This window comes from Strongylocentrotus purpuratus, unplaced genomic scaffold, assembly GCF_000002235.5.
Source record: "Strongylocentrotus purpuratus isolate Spur 01 unplaced genomic scaffold, Spur_5.0 spur5_scaffold_11, whole genome shotgun sequence".
Taxonomy (NCBI): domain Eukaryota; kingdom Metazoa; phylum Echinodermata; class Echinoidea; order Camarodonta; family Strongylocentrotidae; genus Strongylocentrotus; species Strongylocentrotus purpuratus.
The window spans coordinates 4,427,835-4,449,558 of NW_022145596.1; the positions used below are offsets into that span (position 1 = coordinate 4,427,835).

The following is a 21,724-nucleotide window of genomic DNA, read 5'->3' on the forward strand; positions in this document are numbered from 1 at the left end:
CTTGCAAGATCATTTTTACCCCTTACAGCTAACTTTATTTACACATTTAAAATCACACAAAAAAAATGTACATGTTAATGATATTTAATGTGAACAGAGTTATTTCTTGCTGCAAAAGTTATCATTTGGTGTTATTTCCAGATTGTGATGAAATTTCTTCTTTTATTCCTTTCACCCTTTGTGCGATTTTTATTCCCATAATGTTTTTATTCTGGTATATAAAGCAGGGCTCCCACTTAGCCGAGTTGGAGCCTCGAGTTGTGGCGAGCTGGCGCGATCTTATGGCAAGCAGTTTTATCATTAAAACATATTTCTTGATATCAAGAATTCAATTCTTGATATCAAGAATTACCATTGCTTTACAACATAAAATTATTTCTTGATAACTAGAATTTATTTATTGATATCAATTAATATTAAGACGGCTTGCCATAAGATCGCGCCAGCTTGCCACAACTCGAGGTTCCAACTCGGCTAAGTGGGAGCCCTGCTTTAGTACTGGTAAGAAAGGTTATTGTGCACCTAAATATTAAATGCATTTTGAACAAATGTGCAAAATATCCATTAAAAAATATATATTTCTGCTATTTTCAGGTCAGCCAGACCTAGATCTCAAACCATAGGTTTGCAATAAGTTTACATGAATACGGTAGTCAAATGTACTAATTTTGTAATTAGTGCAGTATTATATCAATGAAATCCGTAGACAACCTTGCATTATCATATTTACAAGTTTCTTCCTCTTTCTTTTCTTTTCAGATGTGATATGTATGATGATGGTGAAGATAGTAAAGATACCACAAAGAGGTAAGATTATTCTCTTCTTTCTGTCTTTCTATCTTTCTCTGTAACCCCTTATCCCATTCCTCCCTTGTATACACATGTATGTTCAACATTTCTCTCTATTCTCTATTCCCTCTGCCCTCTCTCATTTTCTGCTTGATTTTTTGAAAACTTGCATTTTACCCTTTTTCATTTAAGTGTACCAATCACCTCAAAATAATTTGTGTACAGATAGAATTCAAAATCTTCACCTTGTTTTGTGTTGGCTAATGGATAAATTTTGAGTATGAATAAAATAAAAAAATAACATTAAACAGAGCACAAGTAGGTCGTGGGTTCATTCCAGGCTGTTTCTACGCGAAGGCGTACATGTGCATCGAGTAGCCTACTCACGAGTCGCTTTTAAGTTAATTGAGAGTGTATTAAACTTGCTATTTCTCTTTACAGAAGTAATATATGAAGCTTATATTTTGATTGTAGTATCACAACATGGAACTACCATCATACAGAACACAATATTTTTGGTGTTTGGTATACTTTAAATTTTCCTTTCAGCTTATTTATCCATAAGATGTTCATTATTATATCCCTCATGTATAGTTGTTTGCATTGCGATTGTACAGAGCACGAAAAAGTTATAGATAAGTACTATCTACCTAATTTTTTGCTGCTGCCCCACTTGCGCGACTTGCGCGACTTGCGCATTGAATAAGCATAGCAAAGTAGGATACGCGAAATGTCAATGTCAATGTCAAATGAGCGTGCATCGACTGTAGTCTATTACATGTACGCATGTTGTGCTTTGTAAAATCTAGCTGAAGCTAAACTGTCTGCAAAATCAGTTGTTTTAATTATGTAAAATTCACTTTAAATAGACCTTATTGCCGATGTGGGATATAAAACAAATATTAACCTCCTTTACTCGGGCAATGGATACAAACTATCATCGCCTCGGTGATCTCGCGGGGCTACAAGTACTAGTAGCCCCGAGATCACCTCGGCGATGATAGTTTGCACCAATTACCCTCGTAGTCGATTAATATTTGCTTACTTTATCTTTGCAGTATTACAAAGACTCTCATTTCTGTTCTTTTACAACCTAAAATTTATAGTAGTTTGGGCATTTGAGTGTTTTTGCTTTGCAAAGTTTCATTATACAACAATAAAAACTAGAAGAAAAAACAAGGGTTGGCTCACAGTCTGAAGTTTTTATGTTAGGAATCTGCCCAACTGTGCAATGAACTCCCTATAGTATTTTAACTGTAAACATATTTAGGAACTCAAAAGATAATGATATTAATAATTTACCCTGACTTGAAATAATACTGATATGGGTATGGTAATTCCTCACTATTTAGAGAATTCTATACAAATGCTATGTTGCAAAATATCATTTGAATAATAAGATATGATTGCACAATTTGGTAAAATATGTGGGTCTTTGTGTTTTGTTTATATTTTTTCTTCTGAATAATAAAATATGAAGGCACAATTTGGTAAAATATATGGGTCTTTGTGTTTTGCTTTCTGCAGGAAATCTCGCAATGCGAGTGAGAAGAAGAGGAGAGATCAGTTCAATGTACTTATACAGGAGCTATGCTCAATGGTTTCGACCAAGACGAGAAAGCTGGACAAGTCCGCAGTCCTCAGAGCCACCATACACTTCTTAAAGGCTCATAATGGTACGTCCAATTTATTAATTTATTTATTTCTAATCTTTTGTCAGGGTAGCCCATTGACTAGTAAGTAGTGCTCTTCCATTGGGCCCTGAATAAACATGAACATATTTATATCAAAAAGCATAATGTTTATACAGAACAGTTAAAATAAAATTCCATAGTACATTTAGAAAGTATACTTCAATACTTACAAACTCAACATAAAAAACAAAAAGTCATGTGATATCAAATTTGAACTTTCTTTCTGAATTGAGGCAAGTGGTCATATCTGTCAATGATGAAAGTGTATCATACTCAACTGTCACAGAGTTTCACACAAATGTGTACACACTTTAGTTTTTACATCCATTGCCAGTATTTAAATCACTATCACCTTTTTAATCAGGACTTAGAGTTTACGGTATGTAAAACCAAAAACTGTCGCCACATGAAAATTTCATGTTTTTTACACGAGAACCATTTGTGTTAAATTCGCAGACATACATGTGTGTGCACTGTAGTTTCCAGGTTTACAGTACTGCTACTGAAAATTGTTTAGTGTCTTGCTGTTTGAAAGCAAACAAAATCACAGAAATCTTGCAGAAAGGTCATCTTGGGGCTTTGCCAAAACTACTGTAGATATAGGCTTGAATGCTTGATTACCTTTAGTAATAAGTTAACAAGAGTTGACACTCAATTAGGAGTATTGGGCTGTTATGTAATTGGCTTTATTGAAACTAATCACGCCTTCTGGGGATAGATTTGACATTTTCAAGAGGAACTGCAAGATGTGGGAGGGAAACGGACTTTCCTGTCGAGTTGATTTAATTTGAAGGAGAAAAAGGAGAGAAATATACAGTTAGGCGAGGCGTCAAAAATATCGATACCAGCAGGCTGCCGCCTCACGTATTGGCGCATCGAGGCTGCAATTACGGCCGAAGCCTGGCTGGGGCAATTATTTTTCACTTATTAGCCCAGCCGGCTTGCGCCAGGCTGGGATCTGAGGCTCGGTTTCCATTCGAAAGGCAGCAGCCGGCGCATGCTTTTGTTCGGAGACCATTATGATGACATCATGAGTTAATTGAGGGTCCTACCGCCAGCGGTAGCCGGCTGAGCTAATTTAAAAAATGCAGCCAGGACGCACAAGTGCAGTTAGCTGCCGCTGGCTGGTATATTTATTTTTGACGCCTCGCCTTAACAAGTAAATTATTCATACCCTTACCAAGTTTTGTCATTTTTAAAGTATGTAAAAATTGATTTGGCCCAATTTATGTTCCTTATTGAATGTGACATATCATAGAAGGGTGTTAGCTATGTGTTGACTCATGACTCGATGCCCGATTGGCTCTCAGCAGAAGATTTTATCAATATGTTGCATAGTGCCTTTAATGAATACTACATTGATGGAGTAATTGCTCTGTTTTGGAATCCCTTACAAATATCTCACTTAATTATTTTCCCTCTCTTTTTTTGGTGACAAATTATACATGTGGTATGAACATTGTGTGGTCTGCATACTAAGACTATACTTGGACTATACTTGACACTTATGCACATTTAAATAAAACCTCAAGTGTAGCCTAACCTTTTCAGTAGCTTTGGCTGTTTTAAAGTAGCAACGGTACAAAGCCTATGGAGTACCAAAGACCGTGCAGTCTACATAACTAGTCTTACAGTTCAGACTGTCTGATATACCATCGATATTTGAACGTTGGAACAGACTACCTTTAAATGTCAAAAACTGTCAAACTGTTAACCTATTCAAAACTAGTCTTAAGACACATTTATTCAAAATTGTGTTGATGATTAATTAACTCTGTTCACTTTGATGTATATTCCATATGTATTGTAATTTGTGGGTTTATTTTTTTTTCACTTTTTAGTTTTGTTTAATATGTAATTGTTTATCCGTCTATTTTGTGTGTTATAGCTCTTAGAGACTTCGGTGGTAAGCGCTTTATAAGTAACATTTTAAATTTTTTAAAAATATTTACGACGAAGAAGGGTTTGCGCTTGCAGATTATGGTAATCAATGTGGGTGAATTACTATGCGTAGTTGCCTGAGTCTGATTGAATCTATGTTTGTAATCAGTTTCTATTATTCAGAGGAAGAATACAAATTGAGTTTTATTTTTGTGTTATGATCTTTTAAATGAAAGGTATTTTCCAGTCCTTTTGTACTCTTTTATTAAAAAGAAGAAGTTGTTGAGTGTTTGTGTGTTTTTGCTATTATCAAGCATAACATTTACACCATTTTAGGTCAACTCAAGGTTAATTATTAATATTAGTATATACTAGCAGCGGTAAAGACTTGTGGAGATATGAAGGGGTAAACCATGTTAATGAATTGCAACTGTGCATAACAAATGTTCTACACATATTCACTGAACTCTGTGTTATAAGGTATAGAAATGTGTAAGGTATTACATGTACGTCATTGTAAAAAAAAATGCGCTGGTTTACTGCGTCATATGGATAAAGGAAGCAAGATGCACATTTTTCCTCATAGAACTTTATTCAGAATCAGAGATAAATTGATGGCTGATGTGATTAATGATTGAAATTGTAATGAGCTTGGCAGGGAAGGCTTTTATCATTCAATTGATTTAATTCGATTTGTCAAACAAGCAAGTACATGTACAGGTGTATGCACTTTTCTTTGCATTGCTGCATCCAAGCACGGCAAGCTTTTGAAGAGAAGGTTGAGTTCTTGTAATGGGTGGAAACAATTCGTCAGCTTTCTTATTCTTTTATACTCCTATATGGAGGAATATCTTGTAGCATTAAAGATAAAGGTGAGTTCTGGTAAAAAAAAAAAATGAATTCTCACAGAATCAAACGACACTTACACTTCAAATGTTGATATGTTCATATATTCTAAATATGACTAGAAGCACTGTGGAACTTTGTATGTAATATTTGATGCCTCATGTCTGTGCAGTCCCATATACCCATAATAACTTGCACATGTACCATATTATGGATTTCCCTTAGCTAGTGGTATTTCTCATCTCCTTCATTTTTATACAATTTACATGTATCTCTTGCACAGAGAAAAGAATATGTGCAATGCTTTTCAATCTGTATTATTTTTAGCCATACCGGTATTTTATATGGTTCTAAAACCTCACAGTAACGGTACACAAAATTCTTTCGTGCTCTCTATCCCAGGTAACTAATGAATATACTTGTACCTTCTGTTACATTGCAATGGCATGATGAGTTCTAGTTGACTCGAGCAGAGTTGGTGAACAATGTATGTTGGCATGTTTCAAGTTTCAAGTTTTTATTGTTTCACATTTTACAAAAAATATAGACATACGTATAAAATGATTCTCAATTCATTTAATAGATTAAGTAGAATGTGAGGAACCTATTAAAAAGCAGTGCTTTATAGGTTCCTGGAAAGAAAAAAAATTTGTATGATGTTTGGAAGGATCAGGTGAAAAAGGTGCGCATGCAATCAAGGTTCTCTTGATGCTCGCATAAATGGATGTCTGAGTCCGAATAGGGATGCATTAGCTGACAATCTCAGTATGGTAAATCATTTGTCGTGTGTGTATAGAGGTGGTATACCAGAGGTCGACCCACCCTGAGTCAACTTCTGAAATTAGAAGAAGAAAAAAATCATAATGACTAGTACGTACCTGGCAAAACTCTTGGTCGCTCGGCTGGATGGCTAGTTCATGCTAGTGCACCCATCGCTTCGCCTCAGTGTAATTACATTCTTCATTATTATTTTTATATTAGATACTGAATTCCCTCTGGTATTTTCAACTGCAACTTCTTCCTGTAACTTTTTTTCTGACACTTGTATCATTTTTCATAATTTTCTAATTTCTTATAAATGTTTTTAATTTTCCCTATAAAAAAAATTCAAATGAAAACAAACATTTTGGCTTGTCCCATTAACATGGTAATTGCTAATATTTTTCCCTTCATGTTGTCAACTTTTTTGGCTTCTCCAATCACGATCTCCTTGTTTTACCATCAACCCCCCCCCCCTTTCCCCAAAAATCTTTGAAAATTAGAAGTAACATGCCTGAATATCAGATATATGCAGAGATGACTTGAAGTAGACTTTAGTAGTGACCTCTGAACTATCTGACGCCAAATATTTTGTTTTTGTTCCTACCCATTTTTATGTCCACAGACATGGTGATGAAATCCGAGAAGAATGCAATCAACGAAAACTGGAAACCGTCGTTCCTGTCTGATGATGAGTTCAGTCAGCTGATGTTAGAAGCTCTGGATGGTTTTATGATAGTCTTCTCTCAGCAAGGCCATATCTTGTATACCTCAGACAGTGTCATCTCTTTGCTGAGACATTTACCGGTACGTTGTTCTTCCCCTGCTTATTAAAAGGGAAAGTCCACCCTGATATTCAGTTTCTTTTAATGGACGTGGAAATATGAGAGAAACAGATCAATGAAGGTTTGATGGAAAAATAAGAAAGAAATTTTGAATTTTCAAAGTTGTTATTGATAAAACACAAATTGGCAACTCTGTGGATATACCTCATGAGGACCTCGGCCCATTTGCTCTGTATAGAAAATGTCATCAATTTCTATTTTCAAACTTATTGAAGAAGGAATGGGTTTGTTTCCTGCAGTGGTTGTGTAAAAATGTGCATTAATTAAATCCAGAGTGCATGTAGAATTCAATTTTTTTCTTGTGGAAGTAGAATCTTTGTTTGTACAGAGCAAAATGGAGAGGACCTTTTAAGAAATGTCACAGAGTTGCCAATTTTTTATTTTATTTCATTGCAGCCATTAAGAATTCACCTCTGTCATAATTTTAATCAGATTTTGTTCAAACTTTCACTGATCTGTTTCTCTACTTTTCTGCTTCTATGTACATAAGCTTAATGTAAGTTAATATCAAGGTGGACTTTCCCTGTAAGATAGATTTTTAATGTATTTTTGTCACCAGCTTATTAGCAGAGCTTTATACAAGGACAGGGGGGGGGGGGACCCAGAATCCCTAGTTTGTATGGTCTTTAACTGGTACAATTTATCTCAATCTCCTGGGCCCTTGTTTCATAAAACTTGTTACCAGTCACAAAGCTCAATTTCTATGTCAAATTTGTTCGCAGCCAATCTAATGCCACATTTCCAGTAGCTTATAACATTTATTGTAACTTTTGTAACCAGTGCATGTCATCCATATCAAAAGCATTGAAGCAGGCAGAAGGACATTATTAAGGGACATTATTAACAGAAAGTATTTCATGCATTACTGCATCTTGAAATGCCCCTCCCCCCCACACACACACACATAAAAGGAAAAGAAATAGAGCAGAAATTCTTTTCAAATATATTTCATGCTTTCCTCTCACTTTCACAGAAAAGGACCTTTGTTAATTTGAATGTGTCTGCCTGAAAGTATGATGTCTCTGTTGTGATCTAGTTTTTTTTAATGATATCGGGCAATTTACATCTTTTGTGAGTAAGGGAAGATTGACAGGGTGTGGCTTTATGTTTTAAAGGTCAGGCTTATAGTATCTCTTGAATTCTGAATAAATAATAATGATAATAACAAACGTGCATGAAAACTTATTTGATAGACGATGTTCAAAAAGGCTGTGGAATGTGGTTATTTATCAAGTTTTTGTCTGAAACAATGGTAACATATCTAATATGCCATATTATTTTTGTTATTATAAGACACTCATACAAGAAGAATTCCTTGCCGCTTTCATAGCTAGAGAGTTCTATGGCACTTTGCACTAGGGCTGCGACGTGTAGTCGAATGCTCGAGTACCCGCACGGTTGACAACTACTCGGGTACGATTTTTAATACCCGAATATTCGGCTGCAAAAAAAAAAAAAAAAAAAAAAAAAATCTGTCCGGGCCGACACTTCCCGTGCCTGGATGAGCGGCGGCCGCTGGCATGGTGCCGTCGGTAAAAAATGCTTCCCAACTCAAGCACTGTCAAACTCACCACTCAGAAACTGGGACCAAATGTCTGGATTTCTGTTTGGACTTGGAGGAAAATGGATTATTCTGCCATCTTTGGTTTTTAAAACAGCATTGTTCACTGTTATTATTATTATTAAATCGGCGCCTTCAACTGCAACTCAAAGTAAAATTGCATGCGTTTTCGGCGACGTGAGATACTGCCCCAGTGGTATGGTGGTGGCAAAAAAACAAAAAAAAATCAAAAAAATTCAAAAAAATTCAAAAAAATAATAAAAAAACATGGCGTCCGAATATTCGAGTATTCGCTTGTAAGCCTGGGAGTGTACTCGGGTACCTCATTACACTGTTGTGCACAGCCTTACTTGGAAGGAGATCTTCCAAACTATTCCTTGTGGATTTAACTGGAGGTGGTAATGATTGATGAGGGTGGACACACATTTACTATAATTTTTTAGATATTGTGTACAAATCACTGATGACCATCTTGTGTCATGACTAGTTGTTTCAATTATAAATAAGCCTCCAAATAGCCCTCAGTATACATGTATAAATTTATCAAAGCAAATTGTCTGTGGACATACAATACATTAGGAATATCACAATAACTCACATGAAAGGGAATTCATGTATATGAAACCAGTATATTTTAAGCCAACGCCACACTATACAATCCAACTTTTGAAGAATTTGCAATATTCAGCTTTTATTCTGACTAGGAGAGTTCAATACACAAACATTCTGGTAGTTAGCTTTCTTATCAGTATTTAGAAGTTAAATCAGGAAGATGATGTTTGTCTAGATTTTATATCTAATACAATTGCCAGTTCTTCAAAAATCAAATCGCAAGAAAATCTTGTAGTGTGCGGTGGGCTTAAAAAGGAAATTTTGATAATGAAATAATTATCTGACTTGAAGAAGACACCACTGTTGTCCCCTTACACTCTCAAACCTACTGAACATGGAAGACAAAAAATGACATCAACTAGATACCATCAAGAAAAAGACATTTTGATAAAATCCACCACCTTGACCAACTCATCACGCTTTCCTTTGAGAGTGAACCAGAAAATCACTGAACCAGCAGAACAATTATCCCCAGCTGATTTCACCCTGAGCAAGCAAGTAACCATGGTAACACTAGTGAGAAATCGGGTCTTTCCAAGTTGATTGAATGTGTGTTACAACTTGCAAACCCCAGAGGAAATTATTGATTTAAAGTAGACGTTTACATTAATTGCCTGAGGTGATTTGATCATGAATACAGAGCTGTTTATTATCTAGGTGCATTAACACTGCAAGCTAGAATCATGGATTTTTCACACGCTCCAGAGTTTGTGGATTGTGATTGTTTATTAAATCAAGTGTACCAATACCTTGCCCCCACTTTTCTTGGAGTAATAATATTATTTCTTTAGAATTAGGAGAGGTTAAAAAAAGACCTTCCATTTCTGTATTGGATGTGAAATGTTTATTCTTTAAAAAAAAAACAGGGAGGATTGACATTGACATTGACATTGAGTTTGAGTAATGTAATTTTTTGACACACCCTATGCAGCCTTGCAATGATTCTTATAATTTCACCTGTGTTCACAGTCTGCCTTCAATGCAATGAGTTTAATGTGTACATATAGTATTCTTGTTGCTCGATTAAATTTGTATTCTAGTGACGTAAATTATGCGCAACAGAGGCAACAGCATTGATACAATATGTTCCCTTCATTCTATTTATAGAGTAGATCGTTATTCTGATATGAGAGGAATTAATTTGAACTGGAAGATCATTACCATTTTACGATCTACGCAGACTTTATCAGGGAAAGCATCTTCAAATCAAAGGCCACTCATAAAACATCAACTCTGTAGGTGTTTATCGGATCAAGGTTTGTTGTGACACGGCCCTGTGCATGTTTCATCTTTGCCCGTAGGGGGCTCTGCTTGATCTGTACATCCGATATGCTTTCAAAAGTGCTGTAACAAATCTACATATCGAGGGCTGCCAAGTCATGGCACGATCTGTCAGAGGGTTATGTGATAATTTGGGTTAATGAACAGTTAAACTTTTGTTCACCATTCCTTAGCACCCCTGCTACAACAAATTGGACAAGTTACAGTAAGCAAAACTCTAACCCAATTGGATATATAAGTTTGTTAGTTTGATGTTCACTCTGATGTTGATGTTATATTGTTGATATTTATTTTACGTGACTGCTAAGAAAGTGAGTACATGCTTGTGAATAAACAACAGGTGTACAAATTGCTTTTAAGTCCTATCTGAGGGACTTGATTATTGAGGATTACTGCCTTTCCAAAGGCAGAGTACCAGCATTTCGATGTGGTATCGAACTTGGGACCTCCCTGCTAGGAGACCAATTAGGTTTCATGCCACATCGTTTTCAGAAATCACATCACTGCTGCATGGATCAAACATCTCCAGTCTTTTCGGACTTGGACTATGTCTAGTTTCTCATGCTAATTTGGCCTTTTAGTTTAAATAGAAGAACAAGCACCATCTTGCAAGGGGGAACAGAGGTCACAAAATTGAGGAGCTGACCAACCAAGGCATGGACCGATGGGTCTATAAGGAGGCAGGAATGCCTTTGAGCAGCACGCAAGAACAACCAAAGACAGAGCGCTCAGGAAAACAAGTGTCTAAAGTGCTGTTTCCCCATCGCCCCAGTGGCCTTCAAGCTCACAGATACCGTAATACATATGTACGTTAAAACAGGTAAAAGACTAATCACTGATTTTCCATTTACACCTTTTTCAACATAAACAGAAAGACCTTGAGTCGTGTACGATATATGAACTTATCCATGAAGATGACAGACCGGAGATGTTCAAGATCCTCTCCAGGGCAGATCCGTCCAACGGCACACCAGACATCCTAGGCCAGAGATTCTCCTTCTCCTGTCACATGAGACGAGGGACGTTAGAACCGGACAAACCTGCAGAGTATGAACCCATCCGCTTCAATGGCAGCTTTTCCCTGCTTAAGACAGGCCAAGGTAATGAACGGAAAGATCTTTCTAGGGTAGTCTTTTAGGCACAGTCAAACTTGTCTATAGCAACCGCCCAAGGGAAACACAAACATGGGCCTTTGTAGACAGGTGGTCTTTGTAGACAGGTTCCTTTAGTACATGTTTCAATGAGAAACCATTTTCAAGGAAAAAAAAAATGTGGTCTTTATATACAGGTGGTCAATAAAGCAGGTGTGACTGTATAAGATCACAAGCCAGTTATTTATTGTGCTCAAGGTGATGGGTTAAGATGAGAAATAGAAGTATCGATAGAATTTTCTTGAACAATCTTAGAGTCTTACAGTCGCATGCCAGTAATTCTTTCTGCTCAATAGAAATATGGACAGACCACTTTAAGGGGGTATCTCACTGAGCGGCGAATGCTTGCGAACATAGCGAATTTGGGGTTTGGCCAGGGTTTGTATAAAAAGATTACAAAAGGTTCTTAAAATATGAAGGGGTGTTTATCAGCATTTTTTTAGTTTGTTGTTGTTGTTGCCACAATTTAGATTATCCACAAACTTGTTCCAAGATGCATCCATTAAGCTGGTTAATTTTTTGCACTACTAATAACATTACTATACCATCCATCTGGGACCAATTCTTGCTCTCCTATTGGACTGCACTGAACCAGATCCCTATTGAGCACATGTAACAAAAGATGTTAAGTTATTAAAAAGTCATTTATTTCGACAGGTACATGCCTTTGGTAGGGCGCTAGGACTAGTCCGAAGGCTAGTCTCTAAATGGGAAAACCCCTAAAGAAGCTGGGTCAATTTACTGTGGCCTTGCTCAGTAATCCTTCAAGGATGGAGCAAATTTTTTGAACGATAATGAGAAAGAGTAGGCGATTCCGTTTTTGTTTTGCAGAAGTGTTTATTTAAATGCTTGACGAGAAAGAGGTCTTCACATTGTTATCAGCGTTGAAACCTTTTTGTATAAGTGGCATTGGAGAGAGGTTCATGTGGTTCAATTTCCATGAAATATCTGTCAGAAATAACAAGTGTGTTATTGACTAAATTTGTGTCTGAATGAAAGCTTTGGTCACCTTTTCAAGAGATCATCTCTCCATGGGTGCATTTATCATGTTTTGGCTTTGAATATCACTGTTTCTATCTATACGGTAAATCTCTGTGCATAAGGCGCACTTTTTTGCCGTGGAAAAAAATTGAAAGTCGGGGGTGCGTCTTATACACAGGTACAGAAAGAAAAAGATTTTTTTAATTTAATTTTTAGTTTCGATTTATGGCGCTATGCCTGGTAATGTCTCCCAGCTCAGTAATCAGTGTGTTGACTCACCACTCAGAAACTACAACACTCAAATTTGTCTGTCATCTTGGTTTGAAAATAATCTTTCTAATAGATCTCAATATGTAGTTTATAATAATAATTCCTCATTTTTTTTTCTATAACAAATGGTGTACCACAAGGTTCTATCCTAGGTACTTTACATTAATGATCTTACCCATTCTTCTAAAAAACGACATTGTTACTGTTATTTGTGACAAGTTCACATGCACAAATCAGTGCGTTTTCAAATTATATTCAAATTATATTCAAATTATATTCAAAATATAGGCCTTGTCTCTATGTCACATTCAAAACGCACTTTTTTCGGCGATTCAGTATACCCATATATATAGAAAGACGTTTGAAAACAGGCTTGCGTTCATCACCTTGAAAATTTGCCTCTAACACATTTGTAAACGCTGATTCTCGGCAAAAAAAGGTACTATGAACGCACCCCATGACGTAACCTTCTGGTATTGTCTGATGAAAGCCAAGCGTCTGCTATGCCCTTCTGGCTCTGATCTTAGAATAAAATGCATAAATACAGCTGTTGTAATATGAAACTATGTAGGCTTTACTGTCAATAGTTATCATTGTAAATCTATTCTTGTCTTTGTAAATACTGTCACTGATGTCCAATTTCTGGTTATGTTGACTCCACATGTTCTTTTAAATGTTCATGATCATTCAATGTATAAAGCACTTAGAAAGAACAAGTATGAACTATGAAGCACTATAAAAGTATAGATAAATATTATCAGCACTGCTTTTTTGGCTGACCCTTCTGAATATTTATAACAATTTTTTCTGATCTGTGACAGCATTCACAGGCATGGTATTTTGTAAATTTTAAAAGAGGTACATTACTTTTTTTTCTCTCCATAGTGCTATTTTGGCAAATCTTGTTGAAAGCTTTTTCTTACTTTCCCCTCTCCAGCGGCGGCTTTCACTGACATGGTCACCACCCCTAGGTATTGCTTTGTAGCAACGGTCAGACTCCTCTCCACGCAGCTTAGTAGAGAGATGGCTACTTTCACCGAGAAGGGGAACGAATTCACATCAAGGCATAGTCTCGACTGGAAATTCCTCTTCTTAGACCACAGGTAATTATAATTGTAATTATGATATTGCTTGAGATTTGAAAGGCGCCGAATCCACTTGAATTGAAATGCTCATCTTCTCAAGGTCCTTTTGATGATAGCTTTAGGCGACTGTACGTCTTATGGTCGTTGTAGTGGTCCAGTTGTAAGGAGTGCAGTGCTCTTCAATTTCACACACTAATCAAATAGGAATCATGAAATTGCCGATATAGACATTCAAGCTTTGAAAATAATTTGTTTGAAACATTTGAATGAAAACAAAACTAATGTAGAAGCACACATTAAACCTTGAACCTTGATCAATAGTTAGCCCACTTAATGTCTGACAAATTCAACCAATTTTTTTCAGAATTAGTCAATGGTACGATTTGATAAAGGGAGATACTCCTGGTGACCATCTCTCTGTAAAGAATTCATTTTTTGTTTCCCTTTATATTTCTCATTAAAACCTGTACTAAAGTAACCTGCAGTAATGACATTAAGCCTGACCACTTCTCTCCCTTAAGCGCTAGCAGTCTTTTTATTTACATTTGCAACCGTATCATGTTCAGGGTTTGAAAATAGTCGCTAAAGTTTCCACCCATGTGATAGCTTTTATGGGGGATGTACATTGTATTGTAGTGCAATTATGCATTAGGCTTATCTATAAATACGTGTATAAGCCTTTACAGATTGTGCTATTTTCAATTATGTATGATGGTCATAAAACACACCTCACAATCCACTTCCCTTCTAGGTAGCCAACTTCTGGTATTAAATGTTTTGAAGTATCACATGCATAGCCTCATTCCACTTCTTGAGAGACAGATAGCCTTTACCTCAGTTTGTTTGTTTTATTTCTGGATAAAAAGACAACATGCATTCAGTAACACAATAATGAATAGAGTAATGAATTACAAGATAAAATAATGTAAACTGCTGGTTTTCCATGGGGACCAGAAATGGTTAAGTAAAACAATACAATAAACATAAACAAATGACAAAGAACAATGGCAAAACATCAATTTCCCAAACAAAATATAGTAAGAAATGAAATGTCCTAGACAAACGGTAGAGAAAAGAAGCAAGTATTATAGAACCAGAATTGTGTGAAGTAAACTACAAATAAATTATGTGTTCACATTACAGCTATTAAACTCAGCGTTAAAAGATACAAAAGATAAAGTCCTTCTAGGCCTCTGCAGACCATGTTTGTAACTTTATAATGATTATATGTCATAGTTTTGTGCTAGAATTTTTTTTTTTCAAAGCTCTATGCCTATTTTCGATATTGGCAGTATGGGCAGTATTCTTGTAGGAGAAGATGGAGACACTAGATCTCCTACTTAATTAAAAGCCAGATACTTTTATAAAGCATGCAAGTAGTTGAGATCTGCAAAAGTGTCATGCTATCTGAAATTTTCTGCATTTCTGATTATTTTCTTTAACAAAACACACAAGCAATTATAACTGTTTAAAGAAAGTTTTAATATAATATGCTGTTAAATACTGGAGGGAGTCATTAAAAACCCTTTACCATAAAATAATGACAGGCATTATATTTCTGATTGAAATAAAATGGGTATTTGTGATGATAGATGCTCAAATGGTGCCTTGGGGGAGATTTACTCAGCAGTTACTAGGGTGATTTAATTTCTTTGTACTGACACTTCCTTGTATAATAATTGTGTTTAGAGATGATTTTTTTTTCTGCGTGGTAGGGAGCCATAGGATAAAAGATGACCTAAATGTGTTTGGCCTTAGATTGGCAATTGACATAGAATGCATGGTGTGACCTACTTTTGATTGTCATCATGTTGGTGAGAAAAATCTGAAGTTATTGAAAGGAAGGAGGAAAATGTTGCATAAAGGTCTGTTCACATATGCATAGGTTTACCACATCGTTTTTTAAAGCGTACTATGCTTCAAATTTTTGTATCTTACAACACACAAAAGGGAGTATGTGAAGGACCATTGTTGCACAGAGCTACGTTTTACATCTCCATTTGCCATTCATTTTAAAGTAAAAAAAATTCTGCTGTGGTGTACTGTCACAGTTGCATACATGTATGTGTGAACGGGCCATAAGATGGACAGATTTTAAATGAAATTCACCTCAATACTTTTTCATGGCACATAAATATCCATTGAATATCTCAACATTCAACAAGAACCTATCGCACGTTCTTTGATGTACCAGGAATATTCATTCATTGCTTTTTTATTTTTTTAATAATTTTGCCACTGTTAATGTGATTCCAGTAATTATGATGAAAGTAAAGAATTACATGCATATTCCCTGCATTAAATGAAGCAGCTCATCAGAACTATATTCAACTATATGCTATTACCTTTTTATGATGGGCCGTGAAGTATGTTTCCCTCAAGATATTCATTCATTCATTTTATATCCAATTCTCGTTAAAAAAAAATTCAACAATACATTATACATATAAGAAAAACATATAAACAATACAAAGAATATGGAGGAGCCAGCAGAGGGCATTGGCCTTTCAAATGCTGGGCTCCAATGGCCACAGATTAGCAGATAATTATAAAAAGTGAAGAGAAAATAAAGAGTGGGTAGTTCATAAACAAGTGTGTACAGGCCAATTAAACATAAGATAGAAATAGAAATCCTGAGGTCTACATTTATATGTCTGGGAACGATTTTTGTGAAACATGGATTCATTAAATCATTGTAATTTTCTTCATGAAAATGTTGAAGAGGAATTTTCAAAGGTTAAGTGTTGTAGTTATAATGAATCCATTTCATTTGAAAAGTATTATTTCTGTTGATAAACATTCATTTAATAGTCTTAGCCCTTAGCCCTTGAAAGATATTACGAATCAGCCTATAGTACTTTGTTTGTTCACTTGTAAGCACTCGTATTAAAAGTGTTTTGTATTGCTCTTTTAATTACTGCAAACAAGAACCGTTTGGTGACATAAAGCCTCCATGGTTTGTTCCTGCCTGTTGTTAAAGCAGCAAGAAACATTTAAAAATTACAAATATTTTACTGTTATGATTCAATCTGATTTTAATATATTGTGGCATGAAACATTCTTGAATGTCAACCATTCATACAATTTTAAAAAGTACCGTAAATCTCCGTGTATAAGGCGCACTTTTTTGCCGCCGAAAAAAATTGAAAGTCGGGGGTGCGCCTTATTCACAGGTACAGAAAAAAAAAGATTTATTTTTTTTATTTATTTTTTTTTTTTTTAAGTTTCGATTTATGGCGCTATGCCTGGCAATGTCTCCCAGCTCAGAAATCAGTGTGTTGACTCACCAATCGGAAACTACAACAACACTAAAATTTGTCTGTCATCTTGGTTTGAAAGTAATCTTTCTAATAGATCTCAATATGTAGTTTATAATAATAATTCCTCAATTTTTTTTATTTAAGCAAATGGTGTACCACAAGGTCCTATCCTAGGACCTAGGTACTTTACTGTTTTTAATTTACATTAATGATCTTACACATTCTTCTAAAACACATTTTTACTATTATTTATGACAAGTTTACAAGCACAAATCAGCGCCTTTAACTGCACCTCGATGTTAATTGAAGGTCCTTCCCCGCGTGGGTTTTCGGAAACAAAACAACAACAAAAACTTTTTTTTTTTTTTTTTTTTTTTTTTTTTTTCCTCCCCAAAATAGGGGTGCGCCTTATACACAGGTGCGCCTTATACATGGAGATTTACGGTATATAATTTATAAAAAGTTTCTTGTTTTTCATTGTACACTGTATCATACCTCCAACAAAGTGCCTTTTGATAATTATAAAATAAATTGTTTTCTCCTTTCTTTCAGGGCTCCTCCAATCATTGGTTATCTACCTTTTGAAGTGCTCGGTACCTCGGTGTATGAATACTATCAGCAGGATGATCTGGATAAACTCGGCAGATGCCATGAAGCATGTAAGTTTTATACCGTTTTCACACTATGAAAATAGCATCGTATAAAGAATCATCATATACATGTAGCATAGAAATTGTACATATATATCGTGGGGTCAGTGACACAAAGACGTAACTCCATTTTGGTCACTTTGAGAAAAAGTGGTTTGTGTGTCACTGAGCACTGTGGCCTTAAGGAGTTAAGTCTATGTTTCACTAGCCATTGACTTCAATGGGGTGTTGGGTGGAGTTAAGTCTTTGTGTCACTGAACCCTCGATATGTACAATGTTATATACTTTTTTTTAAAGAAGATAAAGATGAAATGACAATGTGGAAGGGAACTGCATAGACCATCGGCCTTCAAAACAAGGCCTCATCATTACAATTACTCATATTACTCATCAATAATACTATTTATTACGGTATTAAATTACATAAAATAATTGAATAAAGCAACAACACAAAGTAAAAACAAGAACACATAAATGAACACCTTATAAGCCGCAAACATATCATAGGAAAAAGTCGATCAGTCCTCATAAGGGTGAGTCAAATGTTATTTCCATAATTCAAGATTATCCTTGAATCAAAGCCCAGGTTCAGCTCATTACGAGAACGCATCCCTCAAGTACTGCACGTAGCATAATCTAAATCATTCCCTGTAACTCAATTTGCCCCCTGGCATCTATAGCAAATCATACACAGTGGTAATCACACAGTGGGGTCTTTTACACCAGGGGGAAAGTGGTTAGAGAATCGTTTAATGGAATACAAAAAATTACACTGCTCTTTGAAGAATCTTCTGGCTGAAATGCTCCCTAGGATTTATTGCAGGCTATCCTGAATCTGTAAAGCACTTAGATGTAGATTTATTATGTGCCAAATAAATTAAGCATTTATTACTGTTCTATTGTATAAGGGATGTACATAGAGGAATTAAAAAAATAAAGAAATGTTTAAAGACATGCTCACCTTACAATGATCATATAGCATTGTTATATATTATATATTTGGTTATGTTACTTTTGCTACTCAATTCAGTCTAGTCCTTCAGACAAATTCAACTGATTATTGTATAGCTATAGAGTCATCGAAAAAATTGTTCATTTACCATATCTGAAGTGGATGTTGGACAGAACAAGCCATTCCTCGGGCATGCAACTATTCAAATGGGCTTCTACTAGTGCCCACGGAACAAGCGTGGGATATAAGTAGGGCTTTAGCTAATCTTACTGGACCGAGTACGTGATTGCTCTTCTAGAAGGGTGTTGAATTATTACAGAGAAGAAATCGATGATAGGAGCTCAGTCTGGAAGGACATTAGTTAGGATAGGAGCTCAGTGTTTAATAAAAAGGGATTTACCCCCGAAAAAGTGTTGAGATTGTGGTCATGTTGAAATGTAATTGCATTATCATATCTTTTGCATTTGACAGAATATTAGAGAAAGCAATGATTTAAAGACTTAACGGTACATGCTATTAATTTTCTCTCCCCCTTCTTTCTCTCTCTCTCTCTCTTTCTCTCTCTCTCTTTCTCTCTCTCTCCTGTCTATTTTATCTTTGATTGTGATACTAAGGAGCTCCAGTTTTTTTTCTCGCCCATTGTACTTTACTAGCTTAATCTCTCTTATTAATCTTCTTTATCCCCCTCTGTTTCTCTTTATCTCACTCCTTTCAAAGAATCTTGAACCTTTAGCTTTTTCCTAAAATGAATTACTTTATAGAATGGCACTGTAGGGAGCAAGCCATGTTCAGACTCTTCTTCAGATACCAGGAGATAATTTACTGGAAATTAAAATTCACTGAGAAAAAAATGAAGATCAATTTGAGTACTGGTTATACAAATACGTTATGAAAGAGACTGCCACTTACCAGTAAACAACTTGGAAAGGATGATGATGATCTATTGTCATAAGCTGTTTACCATGGCATATATAAAGAGGCTTTAAGTAAAGTGTTTTTCTTGAGATTTACATTTGTATCCTTCATCCTTCATCCTTGTCTGCCTTCCTTCATACAGCAGTGTTGTCTGTTTGTGAAGCCATATAGTTTGCTTCATTCTCCATGCCATCATTTTAACTAGGGCACGCACAACTTATTGATGTTTTCTTTGTCTCATAAATTACAAAGAAACAAGGAATAATCATGATGAGCATTAAAACTGTTTTTTCCTTACTCTTTCATCTGGGCCCCGTCTTTACATAGATTTACGATTGATCCAAATCAATCGTAAGTCTTCCAATCAATCGCAAGTTGGCAGTCTCCTATCTCTTATGTAGTTGCGATTGATATCAACTCTTTGTAAGACGGGCCCTGATCTCAATCTAACAAGCTATTAGGGCAATTCCATGAATTATGAGACATGACAAACAATTTTAAAATCAGTATTTCTTCCATCTTTTCTGCCAAAATAGTTAAAAGTGGGATTATACGTCTAGATAGAATAATGAAGTCATATTTACTTTGTGTGCCCCCCTCCCCCCTTCATGAAGAATCTAAAACTGTACATGAATTGACATATGTGGGACTCATGATCATCATCATCCAGTGCTAGTTCTGTTACAGACATCGGTGATAATGGCCCTTCATTTCTGTCTATTATCTGCTGTTCTTAAAAAGCTAGTATTGCTGATTTCATTTTTAGTTGCCCATTTTTCAGGCTTTGCAAATATCCGAGGCATTGCCTTCCCCTGTTTCTCTTTCCAGCAATCATCACTGTTGATATTGTTTTTTTTTCTAGATTATCCTTTCTCTATAATGTGACCAACAAACTGCATTGCCTCTTTCTTATTGTGTTGATGAGTGATGGTATTACTCTTGCTTTTCTGACCACTTCTTCATTTGTCATCTTCTTTTCTATCATTGATATATTCATAATCCTTCTCAAGAACCAGGTCTATGTAGCCTCTCTTCTTCCTGCAAGCTCTTTTTTCATTGTCCAACACTCAAACCTGTAGAGAAGAACTGACCAGATATTGGTCTTTATAGAAATGTTCTTATTGGGACTACACCCAAAAAAAAAAGTTTAAAATCTGAGTTGTAGGATACATTGAATTTTATTTATTTTTGATGAAAATGCACCAAGTCAATGAATTACATAATAAACTGTATTTCTAGACATTGACACAATGAAAAAGCTCAGTAGAATATATATTTGTAGAATTTTTTGACACTTTGAGCCCCTCTTCGGGTATGAGAGTACAAAAGAACATAAAAGTATATATAGCAGTGTAAAGATGTAACATTACTAACTTGTAACGTTGCTAACCAACATTTCTAAATGTCACTTAAAATCTAAATGGTCAAATGGTAGATATTTTATAACAAAACAAAGGATAAATCCTAGAGCATAACATAAGAAATATAATTTTATCAAAGATTGCCTATTACACCTGTAGGTGTAAAATATCTGATCAAAGATATCCGTTGATGTCACAGGTCCTTTTGGTAACGTTAGTACCTGAAATTTCATTTATTTATGAAATTAGATCCATTATTACAGGTCAAATGAATGAACTTGATCCAATGCTCCAATCAGGGGGGGGTGTTTTAGATGGAGATTCCATCTTGAAAGAATTTCCTGAGGGAAAGATATTCAAGATTAACTTGGCTTACCAACAAGTAATGTAACCCTCTTCAGCCATCAAATCCATCAACAGCCGTCCTTATCAGACCACAGATGCCCTCTGGCGATCCAAATGTTACAAAGTGTTACGCAACGCGGTCTGCTTCCCTAAGCTCTCCAAACACTTGGTCGTAAAAAAAAGGCTTTGAAGCCATGCAAATCACCGAGAAAATTATGTCATATAATTCATTGAAGATGTATATAGCTATAACATATAAAATACAGAATCGAGAACGTATGGCACAATGCAACCTTCTATTGGTTATCAAATGCTTTTGCAGTGCTTCGATAACTCTACTGAAGACGTAGCCATCTGAACCAGCGAAATCGACCAAGGAAATCGTGAGTTAGAGTGAATGCAAGTTTCTCATTATCATCACGTTCTCTTCTAATTATTGACATTTTCCGAAAGTTTCCGAAATTTTTACATAGGTAGGAAGGTAGT

The 21,724-nt window shown here is 35.6% G+C and overlaps 1 protein-coding gene across 2 annotated transcripts in view; it reads left to right on the plus strand.

Moving 5' to 3' along the window:
* Positions 1–21,724, plus strand: part of LOC100889647 (circadian locomoter output cycles protein kaput) — a 45,319-nt gene that overhangs the window by 5,558 nt on the left and 18,037 nt on the right. For both annotated transcript variants that reach the window (XM_030980418.1, XM_030980420.1), the window contains exons 2-7: positions 760–807; positions 2,317–2,465; positions 6,595–6,776; positions 11,140–11,368; positions 13,608–13,773; positions 17,568–17,674. In XM_030980418.1, the coding sequence (XP_030836278.1) occupies positions 760–807; positions 2,317–2,465; positions 6,595–6,776; positions 11,140–11,368; positions 13,608–13,773; positions 17,568–17,674 (881 nt within the window). The remainder of the gene's footprint in view (positions 1–759; positions 808–2,316; positions 2,466–6,594; positions 6,777–11,139; positions 11,369–13,607; positions 13,774–17,567; positions 17,675–21,724) is intronic.